The 19,113-nt window shown below is 38.3% G+C and overlaps 1 protein-coding gene across 1 annotated transcript in view; it reads right to left on the reverse strand.

Moving 5' to 3' along the window:
* LOC137290863 (muscle, skeletal receptor tyrosine protein kinase-like) overlaps window positions 1–19,113 on the reverse strand; it is a 99,713-nt gene that overhangs the window by 16,006 nt on the left and 64,594 nt on the right. The window contains exon 6 of the mRNA XM_067822027.1: window positions 37–294. Coding sequence (XP_067678128.1) covers window positions 37–294 — 258 coding nt within the window. The remainder of the gene's footprint in view (window positions 1–36; window positions 295–19,113) is intronic.

A 19,113-nucleotide genomic window follows, 5' to 3' on the forward strand; every position in this document is an offset into this window, starting at 1 on the left:
CAGTGATACCAGAATGGCAAATGAATGGCAACTCACCTGCAGATCGGCTTGTACATGACCTGTCCATTCCTCTCCTCGCAATCCATGAAGGCGTAGTGACACATGAGTTTCTCTGCTGGTTCCTGGCAGTACTGATCAAACAGTCCAGTCTCCAACATTTCCTTCCAGAGAGCCCGGACAATGGTCTCAGGGTCATTCCGTGGATCGCTCAGGGAGCTGTTGTAGAACACTCGGCGCCCAGCCAAAGTCTTGGCACATATTGTGCCATTGTATACACCACAGACACCCTTAGCTCTGAAACAACAAGGATTAAGTGTCTGAAAAATACAATACATAAACTGGTGAAAAAAATGGTAAACTTTTTAAACACTGATCAATGAGTGTAAACAGCAATGATAAACTGTCCAAACCGGACACGTAGGAAAATATGGTTTGTAGCTGTCTGAAAATACAATGACAACCTTTCTGAAGCAACAACAATTAATTGTTTGAATGTCAAACTGTCCAAATGAAAGCATGTATGAATAATCTATTTCCTCAGAATTTGATAAAAAAAAGACACATTTGCCTCAAGTCAGATCATATATATTTATATGGCCATAACCTAGTCCTAAGATGACATCATGTAAAAATAGTCCTAAGAAAACAACATCCTGTTCTGCCATTAGTCAAGTTTTTGCTTGAATTAATCAGTAACACTTTCACCTAATGACTGCAAGACAAATTCTCAATTCTGAAAAAAAAAAATTTTTTTCACATTGCTATCAGCCACTGCTGCTAAGACAAGTGGTCTGGAAACAAGCACTGAAACATATACAATTTTCCATAAAACAACTTTCCATACCTTAGCTGTATCATTTTTTTAAGAAGAATGTATCTCCAAGAATTGCAAAAATAAATTGCAGAAATAAAGTCAACAGTGGCTGTACTCCTTGACTCAGCAAACCCTCTTTTTCAGCACACACAGAGTGCAAAATTAATTGATAATGGCCCAAAATAATCCAGACCAGTTCTTATCATCCATTCAATGTAACAGTAAGGAGTCAGCCATGTTATAGAGTGCACACAGGCTTAATGCTTCACAACATGGGTAAATATATACTTCGAGGGGTACTGCAGATGGGATGTGTGTCTATGTACAAAACTGCACTCTCAGGTGAGTCACATGTTTTTGGAAAACATATCACAGTATTTTCACAGCAATATCAGAGAAACTGGAGAGCAGGGGGCAATCTCAAATAATGAGATTTATGACAAGTTTACAGATATACAGTTACTGAAATTTAAAAACTGTGACAGTCATTAAAATGAACCAGGCTTCGTTTGGTAGCATCTGTTAATGTTGAACTAGAAATGTGTTCTTCTTAATTGTTCATAACATGGAAGTATTTTATCAAGACGCAACCAACCATGAAATTCAAACAAACATTAAGTCTAATGTTTTTACATATCAACTCATATCTGGAGCCATCTGCATGTTGCAGTTTTCATGTTCTGAACATCCTATCTGCCGCTGCACATACCAGCTCTGATGCAAGTGTCTATTTTAGGAATATTTATAACATACCATTTAAAAAAGCAGGGTATATTCCATCTTGAGAGCATATCACTAGCCAATGCCAATACCTGTGAGAAACGGTTATATATATCCATACAGATGAAACATAGATAATATAAGGAATGGAAAAAAATGTCATAATGTCCCTTAATTTCTCTTCATCATGTTTCCTCCTTGCTTCATAATTTGCATTTCAGAATCTTGTAAATTCGATATATCCAACTTTTTGGTATATGATGTTATTGAAGGTGAGTGAGTGAATATGATACAAATCTAGGATGGCATGGACACACACTTCATAACATGGGCAATCCTTCAAGAATCTGGCAAACAGTCTCCAAAACAGAGATGTATGCTTGCACATGTTGGTGAAGATGCAAATGATATTAGCTGTTAAAATCTGTTACAGAAGCATGCTGCTTTGTATGTACACGAAACCAGTTTAATATCTATCCCATAAGCCCTGATGGTGCAGCAGACGACTTCCCCACGTGTCTGAGACACAACACAAACACGTGATACGACACAAACTTCATCCTGTAAACAACATCGAACCATCTGCAGGATCATCACAGCCCCACCCAACATTACTCAGCCATTTCTTGGGGATTTACATCAAATTTGGCAGTCACATATGGCAAACCAGTGATCTCTAATTACAAATTAATTTTGACATAGCAAAGCTTCTGTGTACGCAATAATACCACCTTATCGCTTAAACCATATCCAGATTTAAGATGTCACATAGTAAATCCAGTAAATGAAAGTGTAGTTTCGGGTAACAGCAACATGCTTGATATATGCGCAAATTGGGATCAATTTTCTTTGAAAACTCTTTTTTTTATGGCTGATTATATCCTCAAGTTGACTCAACAACCTCAAATGGAAGTCCTCACCTTAACATTCTGGGGTCAACAGCTATAATGATATAAAAACAGACTGGAATATAAACACATAAATATTTTGCCATTTAACTTCAGTCTCCATGACAAGTGCAACCGGCATTACAACATTACGATTACTCTGAGTAGCTCTATCTGATAGCAAGTTATTTGCTATCCTGTGGTAAACATTTATAGTTTTTCCCCATTATGTAGGAACCATTAAGCAAAATGAAATGAGGCACTTATTTATTTCTTTTGACACTTAATTATTTCATGCATATCTATTATGTAAAAAATTGAAACAGAAAACATTAATGCAAAATAGATCATAAAAAGGAAAAAGATCATATCTTTGAAGTTTCCATAATATTTTGATCTTTAACACAGACGATGATTATGCCTACTGTAAATGTAATGTGATAAAGTATATACAATTTGGGCCTGTTTTTTAGCTGCCTTCAAAGATGCGATTATCTCTTTCATCTCAGACAGCAGTACACTTACAGTTTTATGACATACATATTTGAGAATGCTGCTGCATTTCCGCTTCTCTAATGCAGGGCCAGGTGAACCTCAAATAATTGTGCAATATGACACCTTGATGCAAGTGCAAGCGTAGTTTCTAATAAACTAAGGTATATGCTTGCAGGACTTTTGAGTGCACGACCCTCATCTGAAATGTCATGACGTGTCTTTGAAGACATGAAAGATGTCTGAACCCCATGCCCAGTTTCTTCCCAAATGAAAATGCCTATTGCTCTCGACGTGGCTACATCATAGCTGCTTCACTTGAAAATCTGTCTGCCAAAGTTTTTCCTCCAGTAAAACTGATATCATTATATGAGTCTTTGATAGTATGGATTGTGGAAGTTTCGGTAAAGTTCTCCAAACATGTGCTTCAGTAGATAGTATTTCAGAATAGGTCTCAAATACCTCATGTTTGTGTACATTTACTCATTTGTTGTTTAACTTTCAACATCAATATTAAGGCTGTTGATGCCAGCTTGTAAGTAAGCAAGTTTTGACCAGACAAACCAATGACCAATATTATGAGCAAAACCAATCTGCTGGAGTTCAGTGACCCAGAAATCACCATCATCAATCCATAAACCAGAGTTACTTTGATGTTTGGTTTTGGTCAAATGCTGTTCTCAGCTCTGTAAGTAACAAGTACTGATATCATCAGCAGTAATGAAAACTGTGTGACCATGGAGAAACATTTTTGGCCTTTCAAAGACTGTTTGTCCTATCTTTCAAGTTGCTTTCAATCAACATCAATACAGATTGGTGTGGATTAATTCCAACCTGAGTAAGTGAGTGACTTTAGTTTTACCCAACACTCAGAAATATTCCAGCTATATGGTGGATGCCTGTAAATAATCCAATCTGGACCAGACAATACAGTTAACAGCATGAGCATCGATCTGCACAACTGGGAACCGATGACAAGTGTCAACCAAGTTGGCGAGTCTGACCACCCGATCCTAATAGTCACCTCTTACGACAAGAATAGTCGCCTTTAGTGGCTAGCATGGATTGCTGAAGACCTATCCCAGATCTTCACAGGCAAATTCCAACCTGAAACACCCATGTGCTAGCCACTTACAATGGGGATCAAACAGCAGGATCTGGGAGAGAGGAGTCTGGTGTCAGGTTTAGTGACAAGCCCCACTGTCATTTGTTTGGTGGACTGTAGTTGTCAAACATGACCACAGACAGGATGTGACATTATCATGTGTCTCCAGCAGTCATCAAAAGAAAAGGTCAGCATAGGAAGAAGATTCCAACAATGTCTTTGGAACATCCCATCTCCTGTGAAATATTCAACACCTGCTACTGGGGACCTGGGCCTAGATGTTTTAAGCTCTCTTAGCGCTAAGATAGTCGTAAGTGCCATACATTAACATTAAATTACGACTTTCTTAGCGCTAATAGAGCTTCGAAAATCTAGGTCCTAGAGTTCTTGTTAGAGATTCATGCCATGCTGTTGGGGGTAAAGGGTACATGCTAGAGATAACCCTTCCCTATTTGGGGCTGGGGGGTCCATGTTAGACATTCACCTCATGCCACTGGGGGCAAAGGGTCCATGCCAGAGATTCACTCTTAACCCCTAGCTATTTGGGGCTGGGGGTCCATGTTGTAGATTCATCCCTTGCTACTTGGGGCAAATGGTCCATGTCAGAGATTTGAGATTCATCCTACGCTATTGGGATTCACATGATTCTGATATTGCCAGATCCTTCTTCACTGAACCAATAATCATACTAAATATTCACTTCTGCAAAAAGGGGGCAAGAGTGATGTTTGATTTTCCTCCATCTCCTCACAGCAAATGCTTCCTGTGATGGTGAAACCCCTGCTGTGGACTACAATAGATCAGCCATGTCCACCCCTAGTGGGTCATGCTTCAGGTCATGTTAACAGAGGTTGTGTCAGCACAAGGTCATGCTAGTGTGATACCAAGGAATTTCCCTGGCCTCCCCACTGTGGGGAGATCACAACTCCCAGACCTCCTTCCAAGTAATGGCTGGGAATCTGGCTGTGATTAAAGCCATAGGGTGTATGTTCCTTCAGTGGTATTCCATAACATCAAGAGGCTTTTATGACATTGGGTGATCTAATGTGACAGTCTTGAAACCTTAGAGTATGTGCAAACCTCATACCTTCTCAAGCAGAACTCTTTCATAAATTACAGGAGAGAACAGATGCTCCATTGTACAATACAAGCTGCAAGTGTTTCCCCCCCCCCCCCCCCCCCCCCCCCCCCGATCCTTTTCACAGACTGAGGCCTGGAATTTCACCAACAGAAATATTTGAGTTTCGCCACTGATGATCATTACTAAATGATGTGAAAAACAATTTCTCAACACCCAAAACATATCCCATAGAGACCAGTGACAGCAATAATCTTTTTTGTGTGTGTTAAACATACGACATCATACTTGCCTGCAGACTGATGATTGTTACTGAATGATGTGAAAAATATTTCTCAACCCTCAAAGCTTTTGTCCTATGTGGTAGAGATTGCAATAGCAGTTTTGTATATGAGAATTATTTGCAGATTTCAGTCATAATGTAAAAACCATCACAAGAAACATACGTTGTGTTAACCAAAGAGTTCACATAATATTAAAGTGACTGAGGATGCTTATCACTGCATCAGTAGCCTAGCAGCTGTTATCAGTAAACCAAGGCAATAATAATGTAGATTTTTCAGCAAAAACAATGAAAGGTTGATCCCAATATTTCGAGCGTGATCCTACAAGATGGTTTCTCTTCCTCCTCCTAGCATTGTTCTGATACCATGTAGTGTTGGTATCCAGGATGATGGAGGGAGGGCAGGGATGTATATTTACACAGACTCCCCACCTGCCGGGGAGATGGAAAGCTATATACACCTGCTGTATCTCGCCCCTGGAGTCCCAGCTGGATGTCTTGTCCTCACTGACACACAATGACCTGGCTTGACCAAGACAACAAAAGCAGGAATGGTGCTTTGGGAATTATATTCATAACCTGTCTTATACATTAACAGCTGCCAGCATTTCAATTGTACTAATTAAATTCTTATAAAAATTACATTTACAGTGGAAGCTATCAAACCCGGCATCTGTCAAATCCAGCAAGTTGTCAACACTGGATTAAAATCCAAGTCCCTTCCGTGGCTTGTACATCTATCATCAGCTTTGCAATCTGGCACATTGTCGAAAACGGATTATTTCCCCAGTCCAAATGAGTGCCAGTTTAGACAGCTTCCACTGTATATAATTAATTTTTCTGCTTTGTCAACTCAAAATTTGCAATGTCTTAGGCTATTGAGTCATCTGGGCCGAAGATCCCTTGAGCTTTCTTTCTAATGTCAGTCCCTCTCACAAACCCCACACCATATTTTTTTGGTATAACAATCACTAACATTCCATGCCCAGTCTGTGCTGAAGAAGTCATTTCTCATCTCACTTTAGAGGGTTCCTGAACTAAAATAATATTTCCTTGTAACTTGCCTTGGAGGAATTTATGTCTAAAGCTAACACTATGGACTTGCACCAATGTCTTTCTCTAAAGGACAAGTTACCAATGTTACTGATGTTCTGAAACATGAAAGGCCATCTGATGTTAATAATTGGAACCAAATGTTTCATTTGTAGAACAAAGATGTTCAAAGACATGATAAAAAGGTTCTTCCTGATCACTGGAAACATGGCAGACACAGAGACATGAAGCAGGGAACCTCTGGGGACAGTCCTGAAAGCCTGAGCATACTCCATGTCACATACTGTTCCCTGAACAGCAAACCATAACACACGGCTAGCATTAATGGACACATTCTTTGTTTGATGAAACCATGGTTCATGGCAGGTTCAGGACAGAGTCTAGGCATCATCAGCACAAGACAACTGCTACACTTGAACAATCAGGGCACAAAAAATCGGTTTTCTTTCAATGAGTGAGTGAAGAAGTTTAGTTTTATGCTTTATGCTGCACGATACTCAAGCTATTTGGCGATGGTCAGTTTCTTTTAAGATGACTTGCCCATTGGAATCTGTTTCTTCAGATAATCAAGACTGGTTTTTCTCTGGCAATAACACATATTGTAACATCGTAACCCATGTAGATAACAAAACTCCCAGCAAACTTACTGACCAGCAAGATAGTCATGATAGGCAAACATACTGATCAGCAAGAGTCATGATAAGCAAACATACTGACCAGCAAGATAGTCATGATAAGCAAACATACTGACCAGCAAGATAGTCATGATAGGCAAACATACTGACCAGCAAGACAGTCATGATAGGCAAACATACTGACCAGCAAGAGTCATGATAAGCAAACTTACTGACCAGCAAGACAGTCATGATAAGCAAACATACTGACCATCAAGATCATCATGATAAATAAACTTACTGACCAGCAAGACAGTCATGATAAATAAACTTACTGACCAGCAAGACAGTCATGATAAACAAACATACTGACCAGCAAGATAGTCATGATAGGCAAACATACTGACCAGGGGCTCCTTTCACAAAGTAACCTTAACTGAGGTTAACTTCAACTCCCATTCTTAGCACTGCACTGCCTTAGACTTGGGTAACCTTAGGGCAATGTTACAGAATGGGAATTAAGGCTAACCTCTGTAAAGGTTGTTTTGTGAAGGGAGCCCCAGGAAGACAGTCATGACCAAATACTGTCCACCAAGATAACCATGACCAAATACTGCCCACCAAGATAACCATGACCAAATACTGCCCACCAAGATAACATGACCAAATACTGTCCACCAAGATAACCATGATCACCAACTAAAATAACTTCCTAATCAGTCCTGCAGAAAACACAACTCCTACATGAGGCTGCCAATTAAAGTGATCAGAAAGCATCTAGAAGAGTACACAAAAAATACTTCCTTAGTTCAACAAACAGAGATAGAAACACCATCCTGTTTGTCGACCAATGTAAGTAAACACGTTCTACTTATACACTTCTGCTACCATTGCCCACAGCAACATAACCCTGGCTCAAGAGTGTCCGGAAAACACATATAAACTTTCAAGCCTTGAAAAATAATCCCACAGCGCCTTTCTTGGACAGACACTTCTATAGTCCTTTCTTGTTAACCCAACACGACATGGTTTCCTCTTTACAACATCCAAATAGTCAGAGACATAAAACTAACAATTCCTGGGGGATAACTAACAATTCCAGAAGGACCACTAACAGTTGCAGCGGGGACCACTAGCAATTCCTGGAGGACCAAATACACTGGAAGTGCTGCTTGTGAACTTAGACAAACTGGAAATGTTGACTATAACAGACACTGGTTCAATGTGCTTGACACTTGTATTTTATGGAGAAAATAATTTGCCCTGTTCACATCAGGTCTGCACATGCTGGCATTCATTAACCAGCCTCCCCTTCCTAAGAGTAGGTACATCCACTCTAGAAGTGGAGCCGGGTTGGGGTTTCAGGGGGTTTGGGATGGTTAGAAACAGGGATTTGGAACAGCTCCAGATGGGAGGCAATGAAAGAACAATTGACAGGAATTCTGGCCTTTATTTGAGGAGAGTGAAAACTGGAATTATTGACAGGTGAAGGGCTGGTTGATCGTTGTGGAGTGTGACCTGACCACGGAAAAAATAAACCTTGCTACATGATATATGCTTTGACTTTACACGCAGTGAACTCAGGTGGGGACATGGAGAGTGGAAATGGGCAGTGACTCCTGTGAATTAATAAATTATTCCGCATGGTGAAGAAGAAAGGAAGCATTATGTAACCCTGTCACATCCACAAAAGATGACATGAAAGGGTTGTGGTGGTTTCTTCTGTGACAAGTGAACCATTGAAAAACTGCATACGTTTGAAAATCACATATGCTATTAAGAAACCATTCATTTTTGCTTGTTTTTTTGTGGGGTAAATGTGATCAAAATCTTAGCTGAAAAACATCAAAGAAACTCATGAAGTGACATCTAGTTTTTCTGTGAGCTGTGAGCGAGTAAGTGCATGAGCAAGTGCATGAGCAAGTCCATTAACAAGTGAGTTAGTGAGTGAAAGAGTTTGGTCGTACATTGCTTTTAGTCACATTCCAGTAATATCATAGGTAAAAAATCCAACAACTTTGTCATGCTTCAACCACTTAGTCAACCCACTGCACCAACTTAGTCAACCCTATGCACCAAGTTAGGTGTAAATATTACAGGAGAGCCAGTGAATGAGTGAATATTGCTTAAAGCAACAATATGCAACATTCCAGCTAAAACATTCAGGACAATGACACATAATCTCCCAAGTTTCCACCTTCAAATCAATTTAAACCCAATTTTATGCACTATAGGAAATGATAAACATGGATGACCGCGATAATTTCCTACAGCGATTCAGATAAAAAGATAGATACTATTGTCTGTTTAACTGAATATGGACAGTTAAAAAGTTATGACAAGTTCATTGAAAATCTGAAGACGTGATGACTATCAAAATACAAGATTTACAGCATCGACTCAATATTAATGTTAATACAGCAAAAACAGGCTGGACTTTAAAGATTCTGAGAGTTTTTTCATGCACTGAAACTGAACCAAACAGCCTCCCAGAACCTTAAGATCCATAATTATCCCCTATCTGAACACACTAAAATTTAAACTGTCAGATGAAAATGTCAAGATAATCCAACCTCCAGATAATTCACGATTCAACCGAAGTGTTTAAGGCACACTCTAAACTGAACCATGGTGAAAGATTATAAGGTCCATGATTGGTTATCTCATCATCGAGGTAATATTTTCCACATTTTACATGCAAGTGTCTAACAATGTTTATTTATGACATGGGGCTTAGGAACTGAGATTTACTTCCCTTGTTGTTTACAGGCTTGTCATCATCCTCAGCAGAGAGACTTGACAAATCTGCCAGGCTCCAATGAACCTAATCAGACTAGCAGCTCAAAATATAAACAATCCTATTAATCTAGTGTAAAGTTGCAAAATAAAACATAAAAACATCTATTTAGCCAGTGCCAGATTTTCAAACTCCTTCAGCACAGCTATTTACTGATGATAAAGCTCAAATCAAACAACAACAAAAACAGGCTTTAGGCAAACAAGCCAATGGCAATGATCCATTTCACTAGTCTACAAATGATGAATTAAACACTTTAAGTGCATTCCTTTTCTGCCTGTCAAAATGCCATTTATTTGAAAAAATAGGGATAATATCTGAAGAAATATGCTGTGAGATTCATAGTTAAGTTATCTCATTGGGTTCAGTTTTAAAAATATCAACACAGATCAACAATATTGGATTCTGTTTACACCAGTTGGCAGAAATGCTACCGAGCAGTTGCCATGGAGATTGAATGAACATATTTTCATGCTATTTTTTTTTTTTTATGTACATCAGCATTGAATATCCTAAGTATGTTTGAAACAAAATAAACACAGGAATATGTTAGACGAAACTCGTGTTCAGGTTTCTGAGCCGATGTTGAAAAAGCCACCATTTTATTCCCATCCGCTGGGTGGGGTCTGAAATCTATGACACCCATGTCAATTTCACAATGGATTAAGCATGTGCATTCATATCCTAGATGACCTTATTGAGGATTTTCAGAAAATTTAATAATCACAAAAATATTCAAAACTGATAATTCATAAGGACTACATAAGAGTTTGTTTGGAAAATCTAAAACATCAATTGATAACTTTAGCTTAATTTCAACTTTAACATGTGAGAATGCATATTAACATATAAGATTCAAGTCTCATTGCATCTATGTATATCTGATAGGAAATTGCTGAGTAAGCAAATTTCACATAATCTTTTTCATACACACGCTTATGACAATAAGAGATGTGGTATGACTCTTTATGTAATTATTCAGAAGTGTAGGTGCATATATTACACAGACATAATCTGGAGGATACAGTCATAACAGGGACAAGTCTACATGACAGATGGCATAATGTATGTCAGGCAGGCTCTAGAAATACATATTCATTACTGAGTTGTCATTTCACGATCGTGTTGGACTGACTGACTGACTGAGTGGAATCTTTTTTATCATAAAGAGGTCATACTTATTATCTAATGGTAGTTACAGTGATAGTCTGGGTCAGACAATTCAATGACTGACATCATGAACAATAATGATGATGATGATGATGATGATGATGATGATGATTCCCACATTGTAGAAAGTGTAAAGTCCATTTCTGGTGTCTCCTACCCTTATATTGCTAGAATATTGCCAAAAGTGGTGGAAAGACTTCCTCACTCACTTACAATTGGGGGCAAGTCTATAGACGTCCTCAGACGCCAATCTGGTGTGAACTGCCAAGGTTCTCCATGGCACAACAAGCACTAATGTCCTTACATGCGGCCGCTGACCACACAGTGTATCGTCATACAAACAGGAGAAGTGGGATAAGTGTTGCTCATTAAGTCAAATGCTCAGTTTGATTTCTATCATGTTTGAAGCCTACTTCTGTGAAAATGTCAATGAATGAATGAGTGTGTGAGCAATGACACACTATGCTTTCATATCTAAATGTGAAAGCATGTGCATTATGATTATAATAACTCTAAGAAATGCTTTGTGCAAGGGTCCCTGCAAGTGATCCTGTTTGGCCAGGGCAAACTGGTGGGTGATGGCATGAGCAATGGCCCATGTCAGCGAGGTGTGATGCATGATCTTACACTGCTACCTAGACTAACACTATGTTCTCAAACAAACATATCTTACAGAAAAAATAATACATTCCTCAATTATATTCATAATTTATGATAAAAAGGAGCCCAGAGATTTTATTCCTTCTCAGAAATTGAAACTGTGGTAATCTCGACTTGCCATATATTCTGGACTTGCTTGGGCTGCACTTGTGTATTATACAGAAACCAGCTAAGTTAGAATTATATTTTACAAAAAGTTTCTGATTTTTTTTTCATAATATATTATAAAAGGAACAATCTGACATCATTCATTTTCCTAACATTGTGGAATTCACAGTCTGTATGGCAGACACTGGAATCTGTTCTACTAAAATGCAAATACCAAGAACCTTCTGTTCTTATATTCATAGTAACACATTTCTGATGAGCATTCAATATCCTTCGGTACTTTGAACACTAATCCAAAAACATAACTTTCTTATGTTACCAATTATTTACACAAAGTACTTTTTCTCCCAGTTACCAAAACTTTTTTAGCTGTCACAAAGCTGTAACAATATTATCAAAACACATTCTTTACATTACCATCAGTCTAACAGAACAGACAATTTCGCCACATACCATCACACAAACATACATATCACTCTTGTGACTAGTGAAAGACTTGCTGTTTCTGAACTCAAAACTGCAACCTTGCCATGCCAGCTGACAAAGAGATCGGGCAGGTACTAGTATTAGTAAACAATCCTTTATGTTTTCATTGAGAAAGCTCACAGCAACTGACACTTATGTAAAAGTATTTACGCGAAGAACTTACACACAATGGCAGAGCTCCAATATAAGCAGAGAGGCTGTTCTACAGGCGGAGACCTGCAATGTCAGACATCTAATAGTGTTGTGACTACTGCTGTTGTTTCACAAGCTGGTGCAGTTAAAGGTTCGCCATCATACAGAGAGTATTTAGCCGATCTGTGGTTCTCAGTGCCAGTTATCACCCAATGTTTGGTTACTGACATTAGTTTGCATGTGTGCTAATTAAAGGTGCACTACCATTCTTGTTAAAGGTTTGCCATCATGAAGAGAGTATTTATCTGATCTGTGGCTCACAGTGCACGCTTTGACCCAATGTTTGGCTGCTGACATTAGTGAGTGAGTTTAATTTTATACCACACTCAGCAATATTCTAGCTGTATGGCAGCAGCCTGTAAACAATTAAGTCTGGACCAGGCAATCCAGTGATCAACATCATGAGCACTGGGAACCAAGTCAGCGAGATTATCACCCGATACCGTTAGTCATCTCTTACAACAAGCATAGTCGCCTTTTGTGGCCAGCATGGGTTGCTAAGGACCTAATCGACCCCTGATCTTCATGGGTGTGTTGATACTACTTTCCATGAGTATTAATTAAAGGTACATCACCCAGCCTGTTTGGGAGTTTAATTCAGGAAAATTCCAGCTATCTGACAGCAGTCTACAAATAATCAAGTACAACCAGATAATCCAGTGATTGCAGCAGTATTCCAATACTATCACAGTGGTCTATAAACAATTACTTCTGAACTTGACAATCAAGTGACTGATATTATGGGAAACATCCCCTGTTCAATTATAACATCTGTGGAATAGAATGAGTGTTGGTGAATGAGTGAGGTGTTACTTCACTATCAGGAATATTCTAGTAATCTATCAGAATGTGAATTCAGAGATGGGCTTCACACACCGAACCAATGAAACTTTTGTCTTTGGCCTGATTAGCAAATACTTTAACAACTAAACTCCCTTACAGCAGATTGTCACATGGTATATTGACAACTTACCATGATTTCACTGTGAAGTCATGCAAGGGATGGACTTCTTATCTTCTAATTACAGCAGTGACAAGCCTCATATGACTAACAGCAGAATAATAGGGCTATTATCTTGATTAAGGATAGTCCCATGTTAATTTTAACCATCAGTCTCGTCATTATAGACAATGTCAAATCTACTGATCCACTTCTGCTAATTTTACCAATATTTCAGGTTTCTGAGCCGATGTTGAAAAAGCCACCATTTTATTCCCATCCGCTGGGTGGGGTCTGAAATCTATGACACCCATGTCAATTTCACAATGGATTAAGCATGTGCATTCATCTCCTAGATGACCTTATTGAGGATTTTCAGAAAATTTAATAATCACAAAAATATTCAAAACTGATAATTCATAAGGACTACATAAGAGTTTGTTTGGAAAATCTAAAACATCAATTGATAACTTTAGCTTAATTTCAACTTTAACATGTGAGAATGCATATTAACATATAAGATTCAAGTCTCATTGCATCTATGTATATCTGATAGGAAATTGCTGAGTAAGCAAATTTCACATAATCTTTTTCATACACACGCTTATGACAATAAGAGATGTGGTATGACTCTTTATGTAATTATTCAGAAGTGTAGGTGCATATATTACACAGACATAATCTGGAGGATACAGTCATAACAGGGACAAGTCTACATGACAGATGGCATAATGTATGTCAGGCAGGCTCTAGAAATACATATTCATTACTGAGTTGTCATTTCACGATCGTGTTGGACTGACTGACTGACTGAGTGGAATCTTTTTTATCATAAAGAGGTCATACTTATTATCTAATGGTAGTTACAGTGATAGTCTGGGTCAGACAATTCAATGACTGACATCATGAACAATAATGATGATGATGATGATGATGATGATGATGATGATTCCCACATTGTAGAAAGTGTAAAGTCCATTTCTGGTGTCTCCTACCCTTATATTGCTAGAATATTGCCAAAAGTGGTGGAAAGACTTCCTCACTCACTTACAATTGGGGGCAAGTCTATAGACGTCCTCAGACGCCAATCTGGTGTGAACTGCCAAGGTTCTCCATGGCACAACAAGCACTAATGTCCTTACATGCGGCCGCTGACCACACAGTGTATCGTCATACAAACAGGAGAAGTGGGATAAGTGTTGCTCATTAAGTCAAATGCTCAGTTTGATTTCTATCATGTTTGAAGCCTACTTCTGTGAAAATGTCAATGAATGAATGAGTGTGTGAGCAATGACACACTATGCTTTCATATCTAAATGTGAAAGCATGTGCATTATGATTATAATAACTCTAAGAAATGCTTTGTGCAAGGGTCCCTGCAAGTGATCCTGTTTGGCCAGGGCAAACTGGTGGGTGATGGCATGAGCAATGGCCCATGTCAGCGAGGTGTGATGCATGATCTTACACTGCTACCTAGACTAACACTATGTTCTCAAACAAACATATCTTACAGAAAAAATAATACATTCCTCAATTATATTCATAATTTATGATAAAAAGGAGCCCAGAGATTTTATTCCTTCTCAGAAATTGAAACTGTGGTAATCTCGACTTGCCATATATTCTGGACTTGCTTGGGCTGCACTTGTGTATTATACAGAAACCAGCTAAGTTAGAATTATATTTTACAAAAAGTTTCTGATTTTTTTTTCATAATATATTATAAAAGGAACAATCTGACATCATTCATTTTCCTAACATTGTGGAATTCACAGTCTGTATGGCAGACACTGGAATCTGTTCTACTAAAATGCAAATACCAAGAACCTTCTGTTCTTATATTCATAGTAACACATTTCTGATGAGCATTCAATATCCTTCGGTACTTTGAACACTAATCCAAAAACATAACTTTCTTATGTTACCAATTATTTACACAAAGTACTTTTTCTCCCAGTTACCAAAACTTTTTTAGCTGTCACAAAGCTGTAACAATATTATCAAAACACATTCTTTACATTACCATCAGTCTAACAGAACAGACAATTTCGCCACATACCATCACACAAACATACATATCACTCTTGTGACTAGTGAAAGACTTGCTGTTTCTGAACTCAAAACTGCAACCTTGCCATGCCAGCTGACAAAGAGATCGGGCAGGTACTAGTATTAGTAAACAATCCTTTATGTTTTCATTGAGAAAGCTCACAGCAACTGACACTTATGTAAAAGTATTTACGCGAAGAACTTACACACAATGGCAGAGCTCCAATATAAGCAGAGAGGCTGTTCTACAGGCGGAGACCTGCAATGTCAGACATCTAATAGTGTTGTGACTACTGCTGTTGTTTCACAAGCTGGTGCAGTTAAAGGTTCGCCATCATACAGAGAGTATTTAGCCGATCTGTGGTTCTCAGTGCCAGTTATCACCCAATGTTTGGTTACTGACATTAGTTTGCATGTGTGCTAATTAAAGGTGCACTACCATTCTTGTTAAAGGTTTGCCATCATGAAGAGAGTATTTATCTGATCTGTGGCTCACAGTGCACGCTTTGACCCAATGTTTGGCTGCTGACATTAGTGAGTGAGTTTAATTTTATACCACACTCAGCAATATTCTAGCTGTATGGCAGCAGCCTGTAAACAATTAAGTCTGGACCAGGCAATCCAGTGATCAACATCATGAGCACTGGGAACCAAGTCAGCGAGATTATCACCCGATACCGTTAGTCATCTCTTACAACAAGCATAGTCGCCTTTTGTGGCCAGCATGGGTTGCTAAGGACCTAATCGACCCCTGATCTTCATGGGTGTGTTGATACTACTTTCCATGAGTATTAATTAAAGGTACATCACCCAGCCTGTTTGGGAGTTTAATTCAGGAAAATTCCAGCTATCTGACAGCAGTCTACAAATAATCAAGTACAACCAGATAATCCAGTGATTGCAGCAGTATTCCAATACTATCACAGTGGTCTATAAACAATTACTTCTGAACTTGACAATCAAGTGACTGATATTATGGGAAACATCCCCTGTTCAATTATAACATCTGTGGAATAGAATGAGTGTTGGTGAATGAGTGAGGTGTTACTTCACTATCAGGAATATTCTAGTAATCTATCAGAATGTGAATTCAGAGATGGGCTTCACACACCGAACCAATGAAACTTTTGTCTTTGGCCTGATTAGCAAATACTTTAACAACTAAACTCCCTTACAGCAGATTGTCACATGGTATATTGACAACTTACCATGATTTCACTGTGAAGTCATGCAAGGGATGGACTTCTTATCTTCTAATTACAGCAGTGACAAGCCTCATATGACTAACAGCAGAATAATAGGGCTATTATCTTGATTAAGGATAGTCCCATGTTAATTTTAACCATCAGTCTCGTCATTATAGACAATGTCAAATCTACTGATCCACTTCTGCTAATTTTACCAATATTTCAGGTTTCTGAGCCGATGTTGAAAAAGCCACCATTTTATTCCCATCCGCTGGGTGGGGTCTGAAATCTATGACACCCATGTCAATTTCACAATGGATTAAGCATGTGCATTCATCTCCTAGATGACCTTATTGAGGATTTTCAGAAAATTTAATAATCACAAAAATATTCAAAACTGATAATTCATAAGGACTACATAAGAGTTTGTTTGGAAAATCTAAAACATCAATTGATAACTTTAGCTTAATTTCAACTTTAACATGTGAGAATGCATATTAACATATAAGATTCAAGTCTCATTGCATCTATGTATATCTGATAGGAAATTGCTGAGTAAGCAAATTTCACATAATCTTTTTCATACACACGCTTATGACAATAAGAGATGTGGTATGACTCTTTATGTAATTATTCAGAAGTGTAGGTGCATATATTACACAGACATAATCTGGAGGATACAGTCATAACAGGGACAAGTCTACATGACAGATGGCATAATGTATGTCAGGCAGGCTCTAGAAATACATATTCATTACTGAGTTGTCATTTCACGATCGTGTTGGACTGACTGACTGACTGAGTGGAATCTTTTTTATCATAAAGAGGTCATACTTATTATCTAATGGTAGTTACAGTGATAGTCTGGGTCAGACAATTCAATGACTGACATCATGAACAATAATGATGATGATGATGATGATGATGATGATGATGATGATGATTCCCACATTGTAGAAAGTGTAAAGTCCATTTCTGGTGTCTCCTACCCTTATATTGCTAGAATATTGCCAAAAGTGGTGGAAAGACTTCCTCACTCACTTACAATTGGGGGCAAGTCTATAGACGTCCTCAGACGCCAATCTGGTGTGAACTGCCAAGGTTCTCCATGGCACAACAAGCACTAATGTCCTTACATGCGGCCGCTGACCACACAGTGTATCGTCATACAAACAGGAGAAGTGGGATAAGTGTTGCTCATTAAGTCAAATGCTCAGTTTGATTTCTATCATGTTTGAAGCCTACTTCTGTGAAAATGTCAATGAATGAATGAGTGTGTGAGCAATGACACACTATGCTTTCATATCTAAATGTGAAAGCATGTGCATTATGATTATAATAACTCTAAGAAATGCTTTGTGCAAGGGTCCCTGCAAGTGATCCTGTTTGGCCAGGGCAAACTGGTGGGTGATGGCATGAGCAATGGCCCATGTCAGCGAGGTGTGATGCATGATCTTACACTGCTACCTAGACTAACACTATGTTCTCAAACAAACATATCTTACAGAAAAAATAATACATTCCTCAATTATATTCATAATTTATGATAAAAAGGAGCCCAGAGATTTTATTCCTTCTCAGAAATTGAAACTGTGGTAATCTCGACTTGCCATATATTCTGGACTTGCTTGGGCTGCACTTGTGTATTATACAGAAACCAGCTAAGTTAGAATTATATTTTACAAAAAGTTTCTGATTTTTTTTTCATAATATATTATAAAAGGAACAATCTGACATCATTCATTTTCCTAACATTGTGGAATTCACAGTCTGTATGGCAGACACTGGAATCTGTTCTACTAAAATGCAAATACCAAGAACCTTCTGTTCTTATATTCATAGTAACACATTTCTGATGAGCATTCAATATCCTTCGGTACTTTGAACACTAATCCAAAAACATAACTTTCTTATGTTACCAATTATTTACACAAAGTACTTTTTCTCCCAGTTACCAAAACTTTTTTAGCTGTCACAAAGCTGTAACAATATTATCAAAACACATTCTTTACATTACCATCAGTCTAACAGAACAGACAATTTCGCCACATACCATCACACAAACATACATATCACTCTTGTGACTAGTGAAAGACTTGCTGTTTCTGAACTCAAAATTGCAACCTTGCCATGCCAGCTGACAAAGAGATCGGGCAGGTACTAGTATTAGTAAACAATCCTTTATGTTTTCATTGAGAAAGCTCACAGCAACTGACACTTATGTAAAAGTATTTACGCGAAGAACTTACACACAATGGCAGAGCTCCAATATAAGCAGAGAGGCTGTTCTACAGGCGGAGACCTGCAATGTCAGACATCTAATAGTGTTGTGACTACTGCTGTTGTTTCACAAGCTGGTGCAGTTAAAGGTTCGCCATCATACAGAGAGTATTTAGCCGATCTGTGGTTCTCAGTGCCAGTTATCACCCAATGTTTGGTTACTGACATTAGTTTGCATGTGTGCTAATTAAAGGTGCA

The sequence above is a fragment of the Haliotis asinina genome, chromosome 7 (genome assembly GCF_037392515.1).
Source record: "Haliotis asinina isolate JCU_RB_2024 chromosome 7, JCU_Hal_asi_v2, whole genome shotgun sequence".
Classification (NCBI taxonomy): domain Eukaryota; kingdom Metazoa; phylum Mollusca; class Gastropoda; order Lepetellida; family Haliotidae; genus Haliotis; species Haliotis asinina.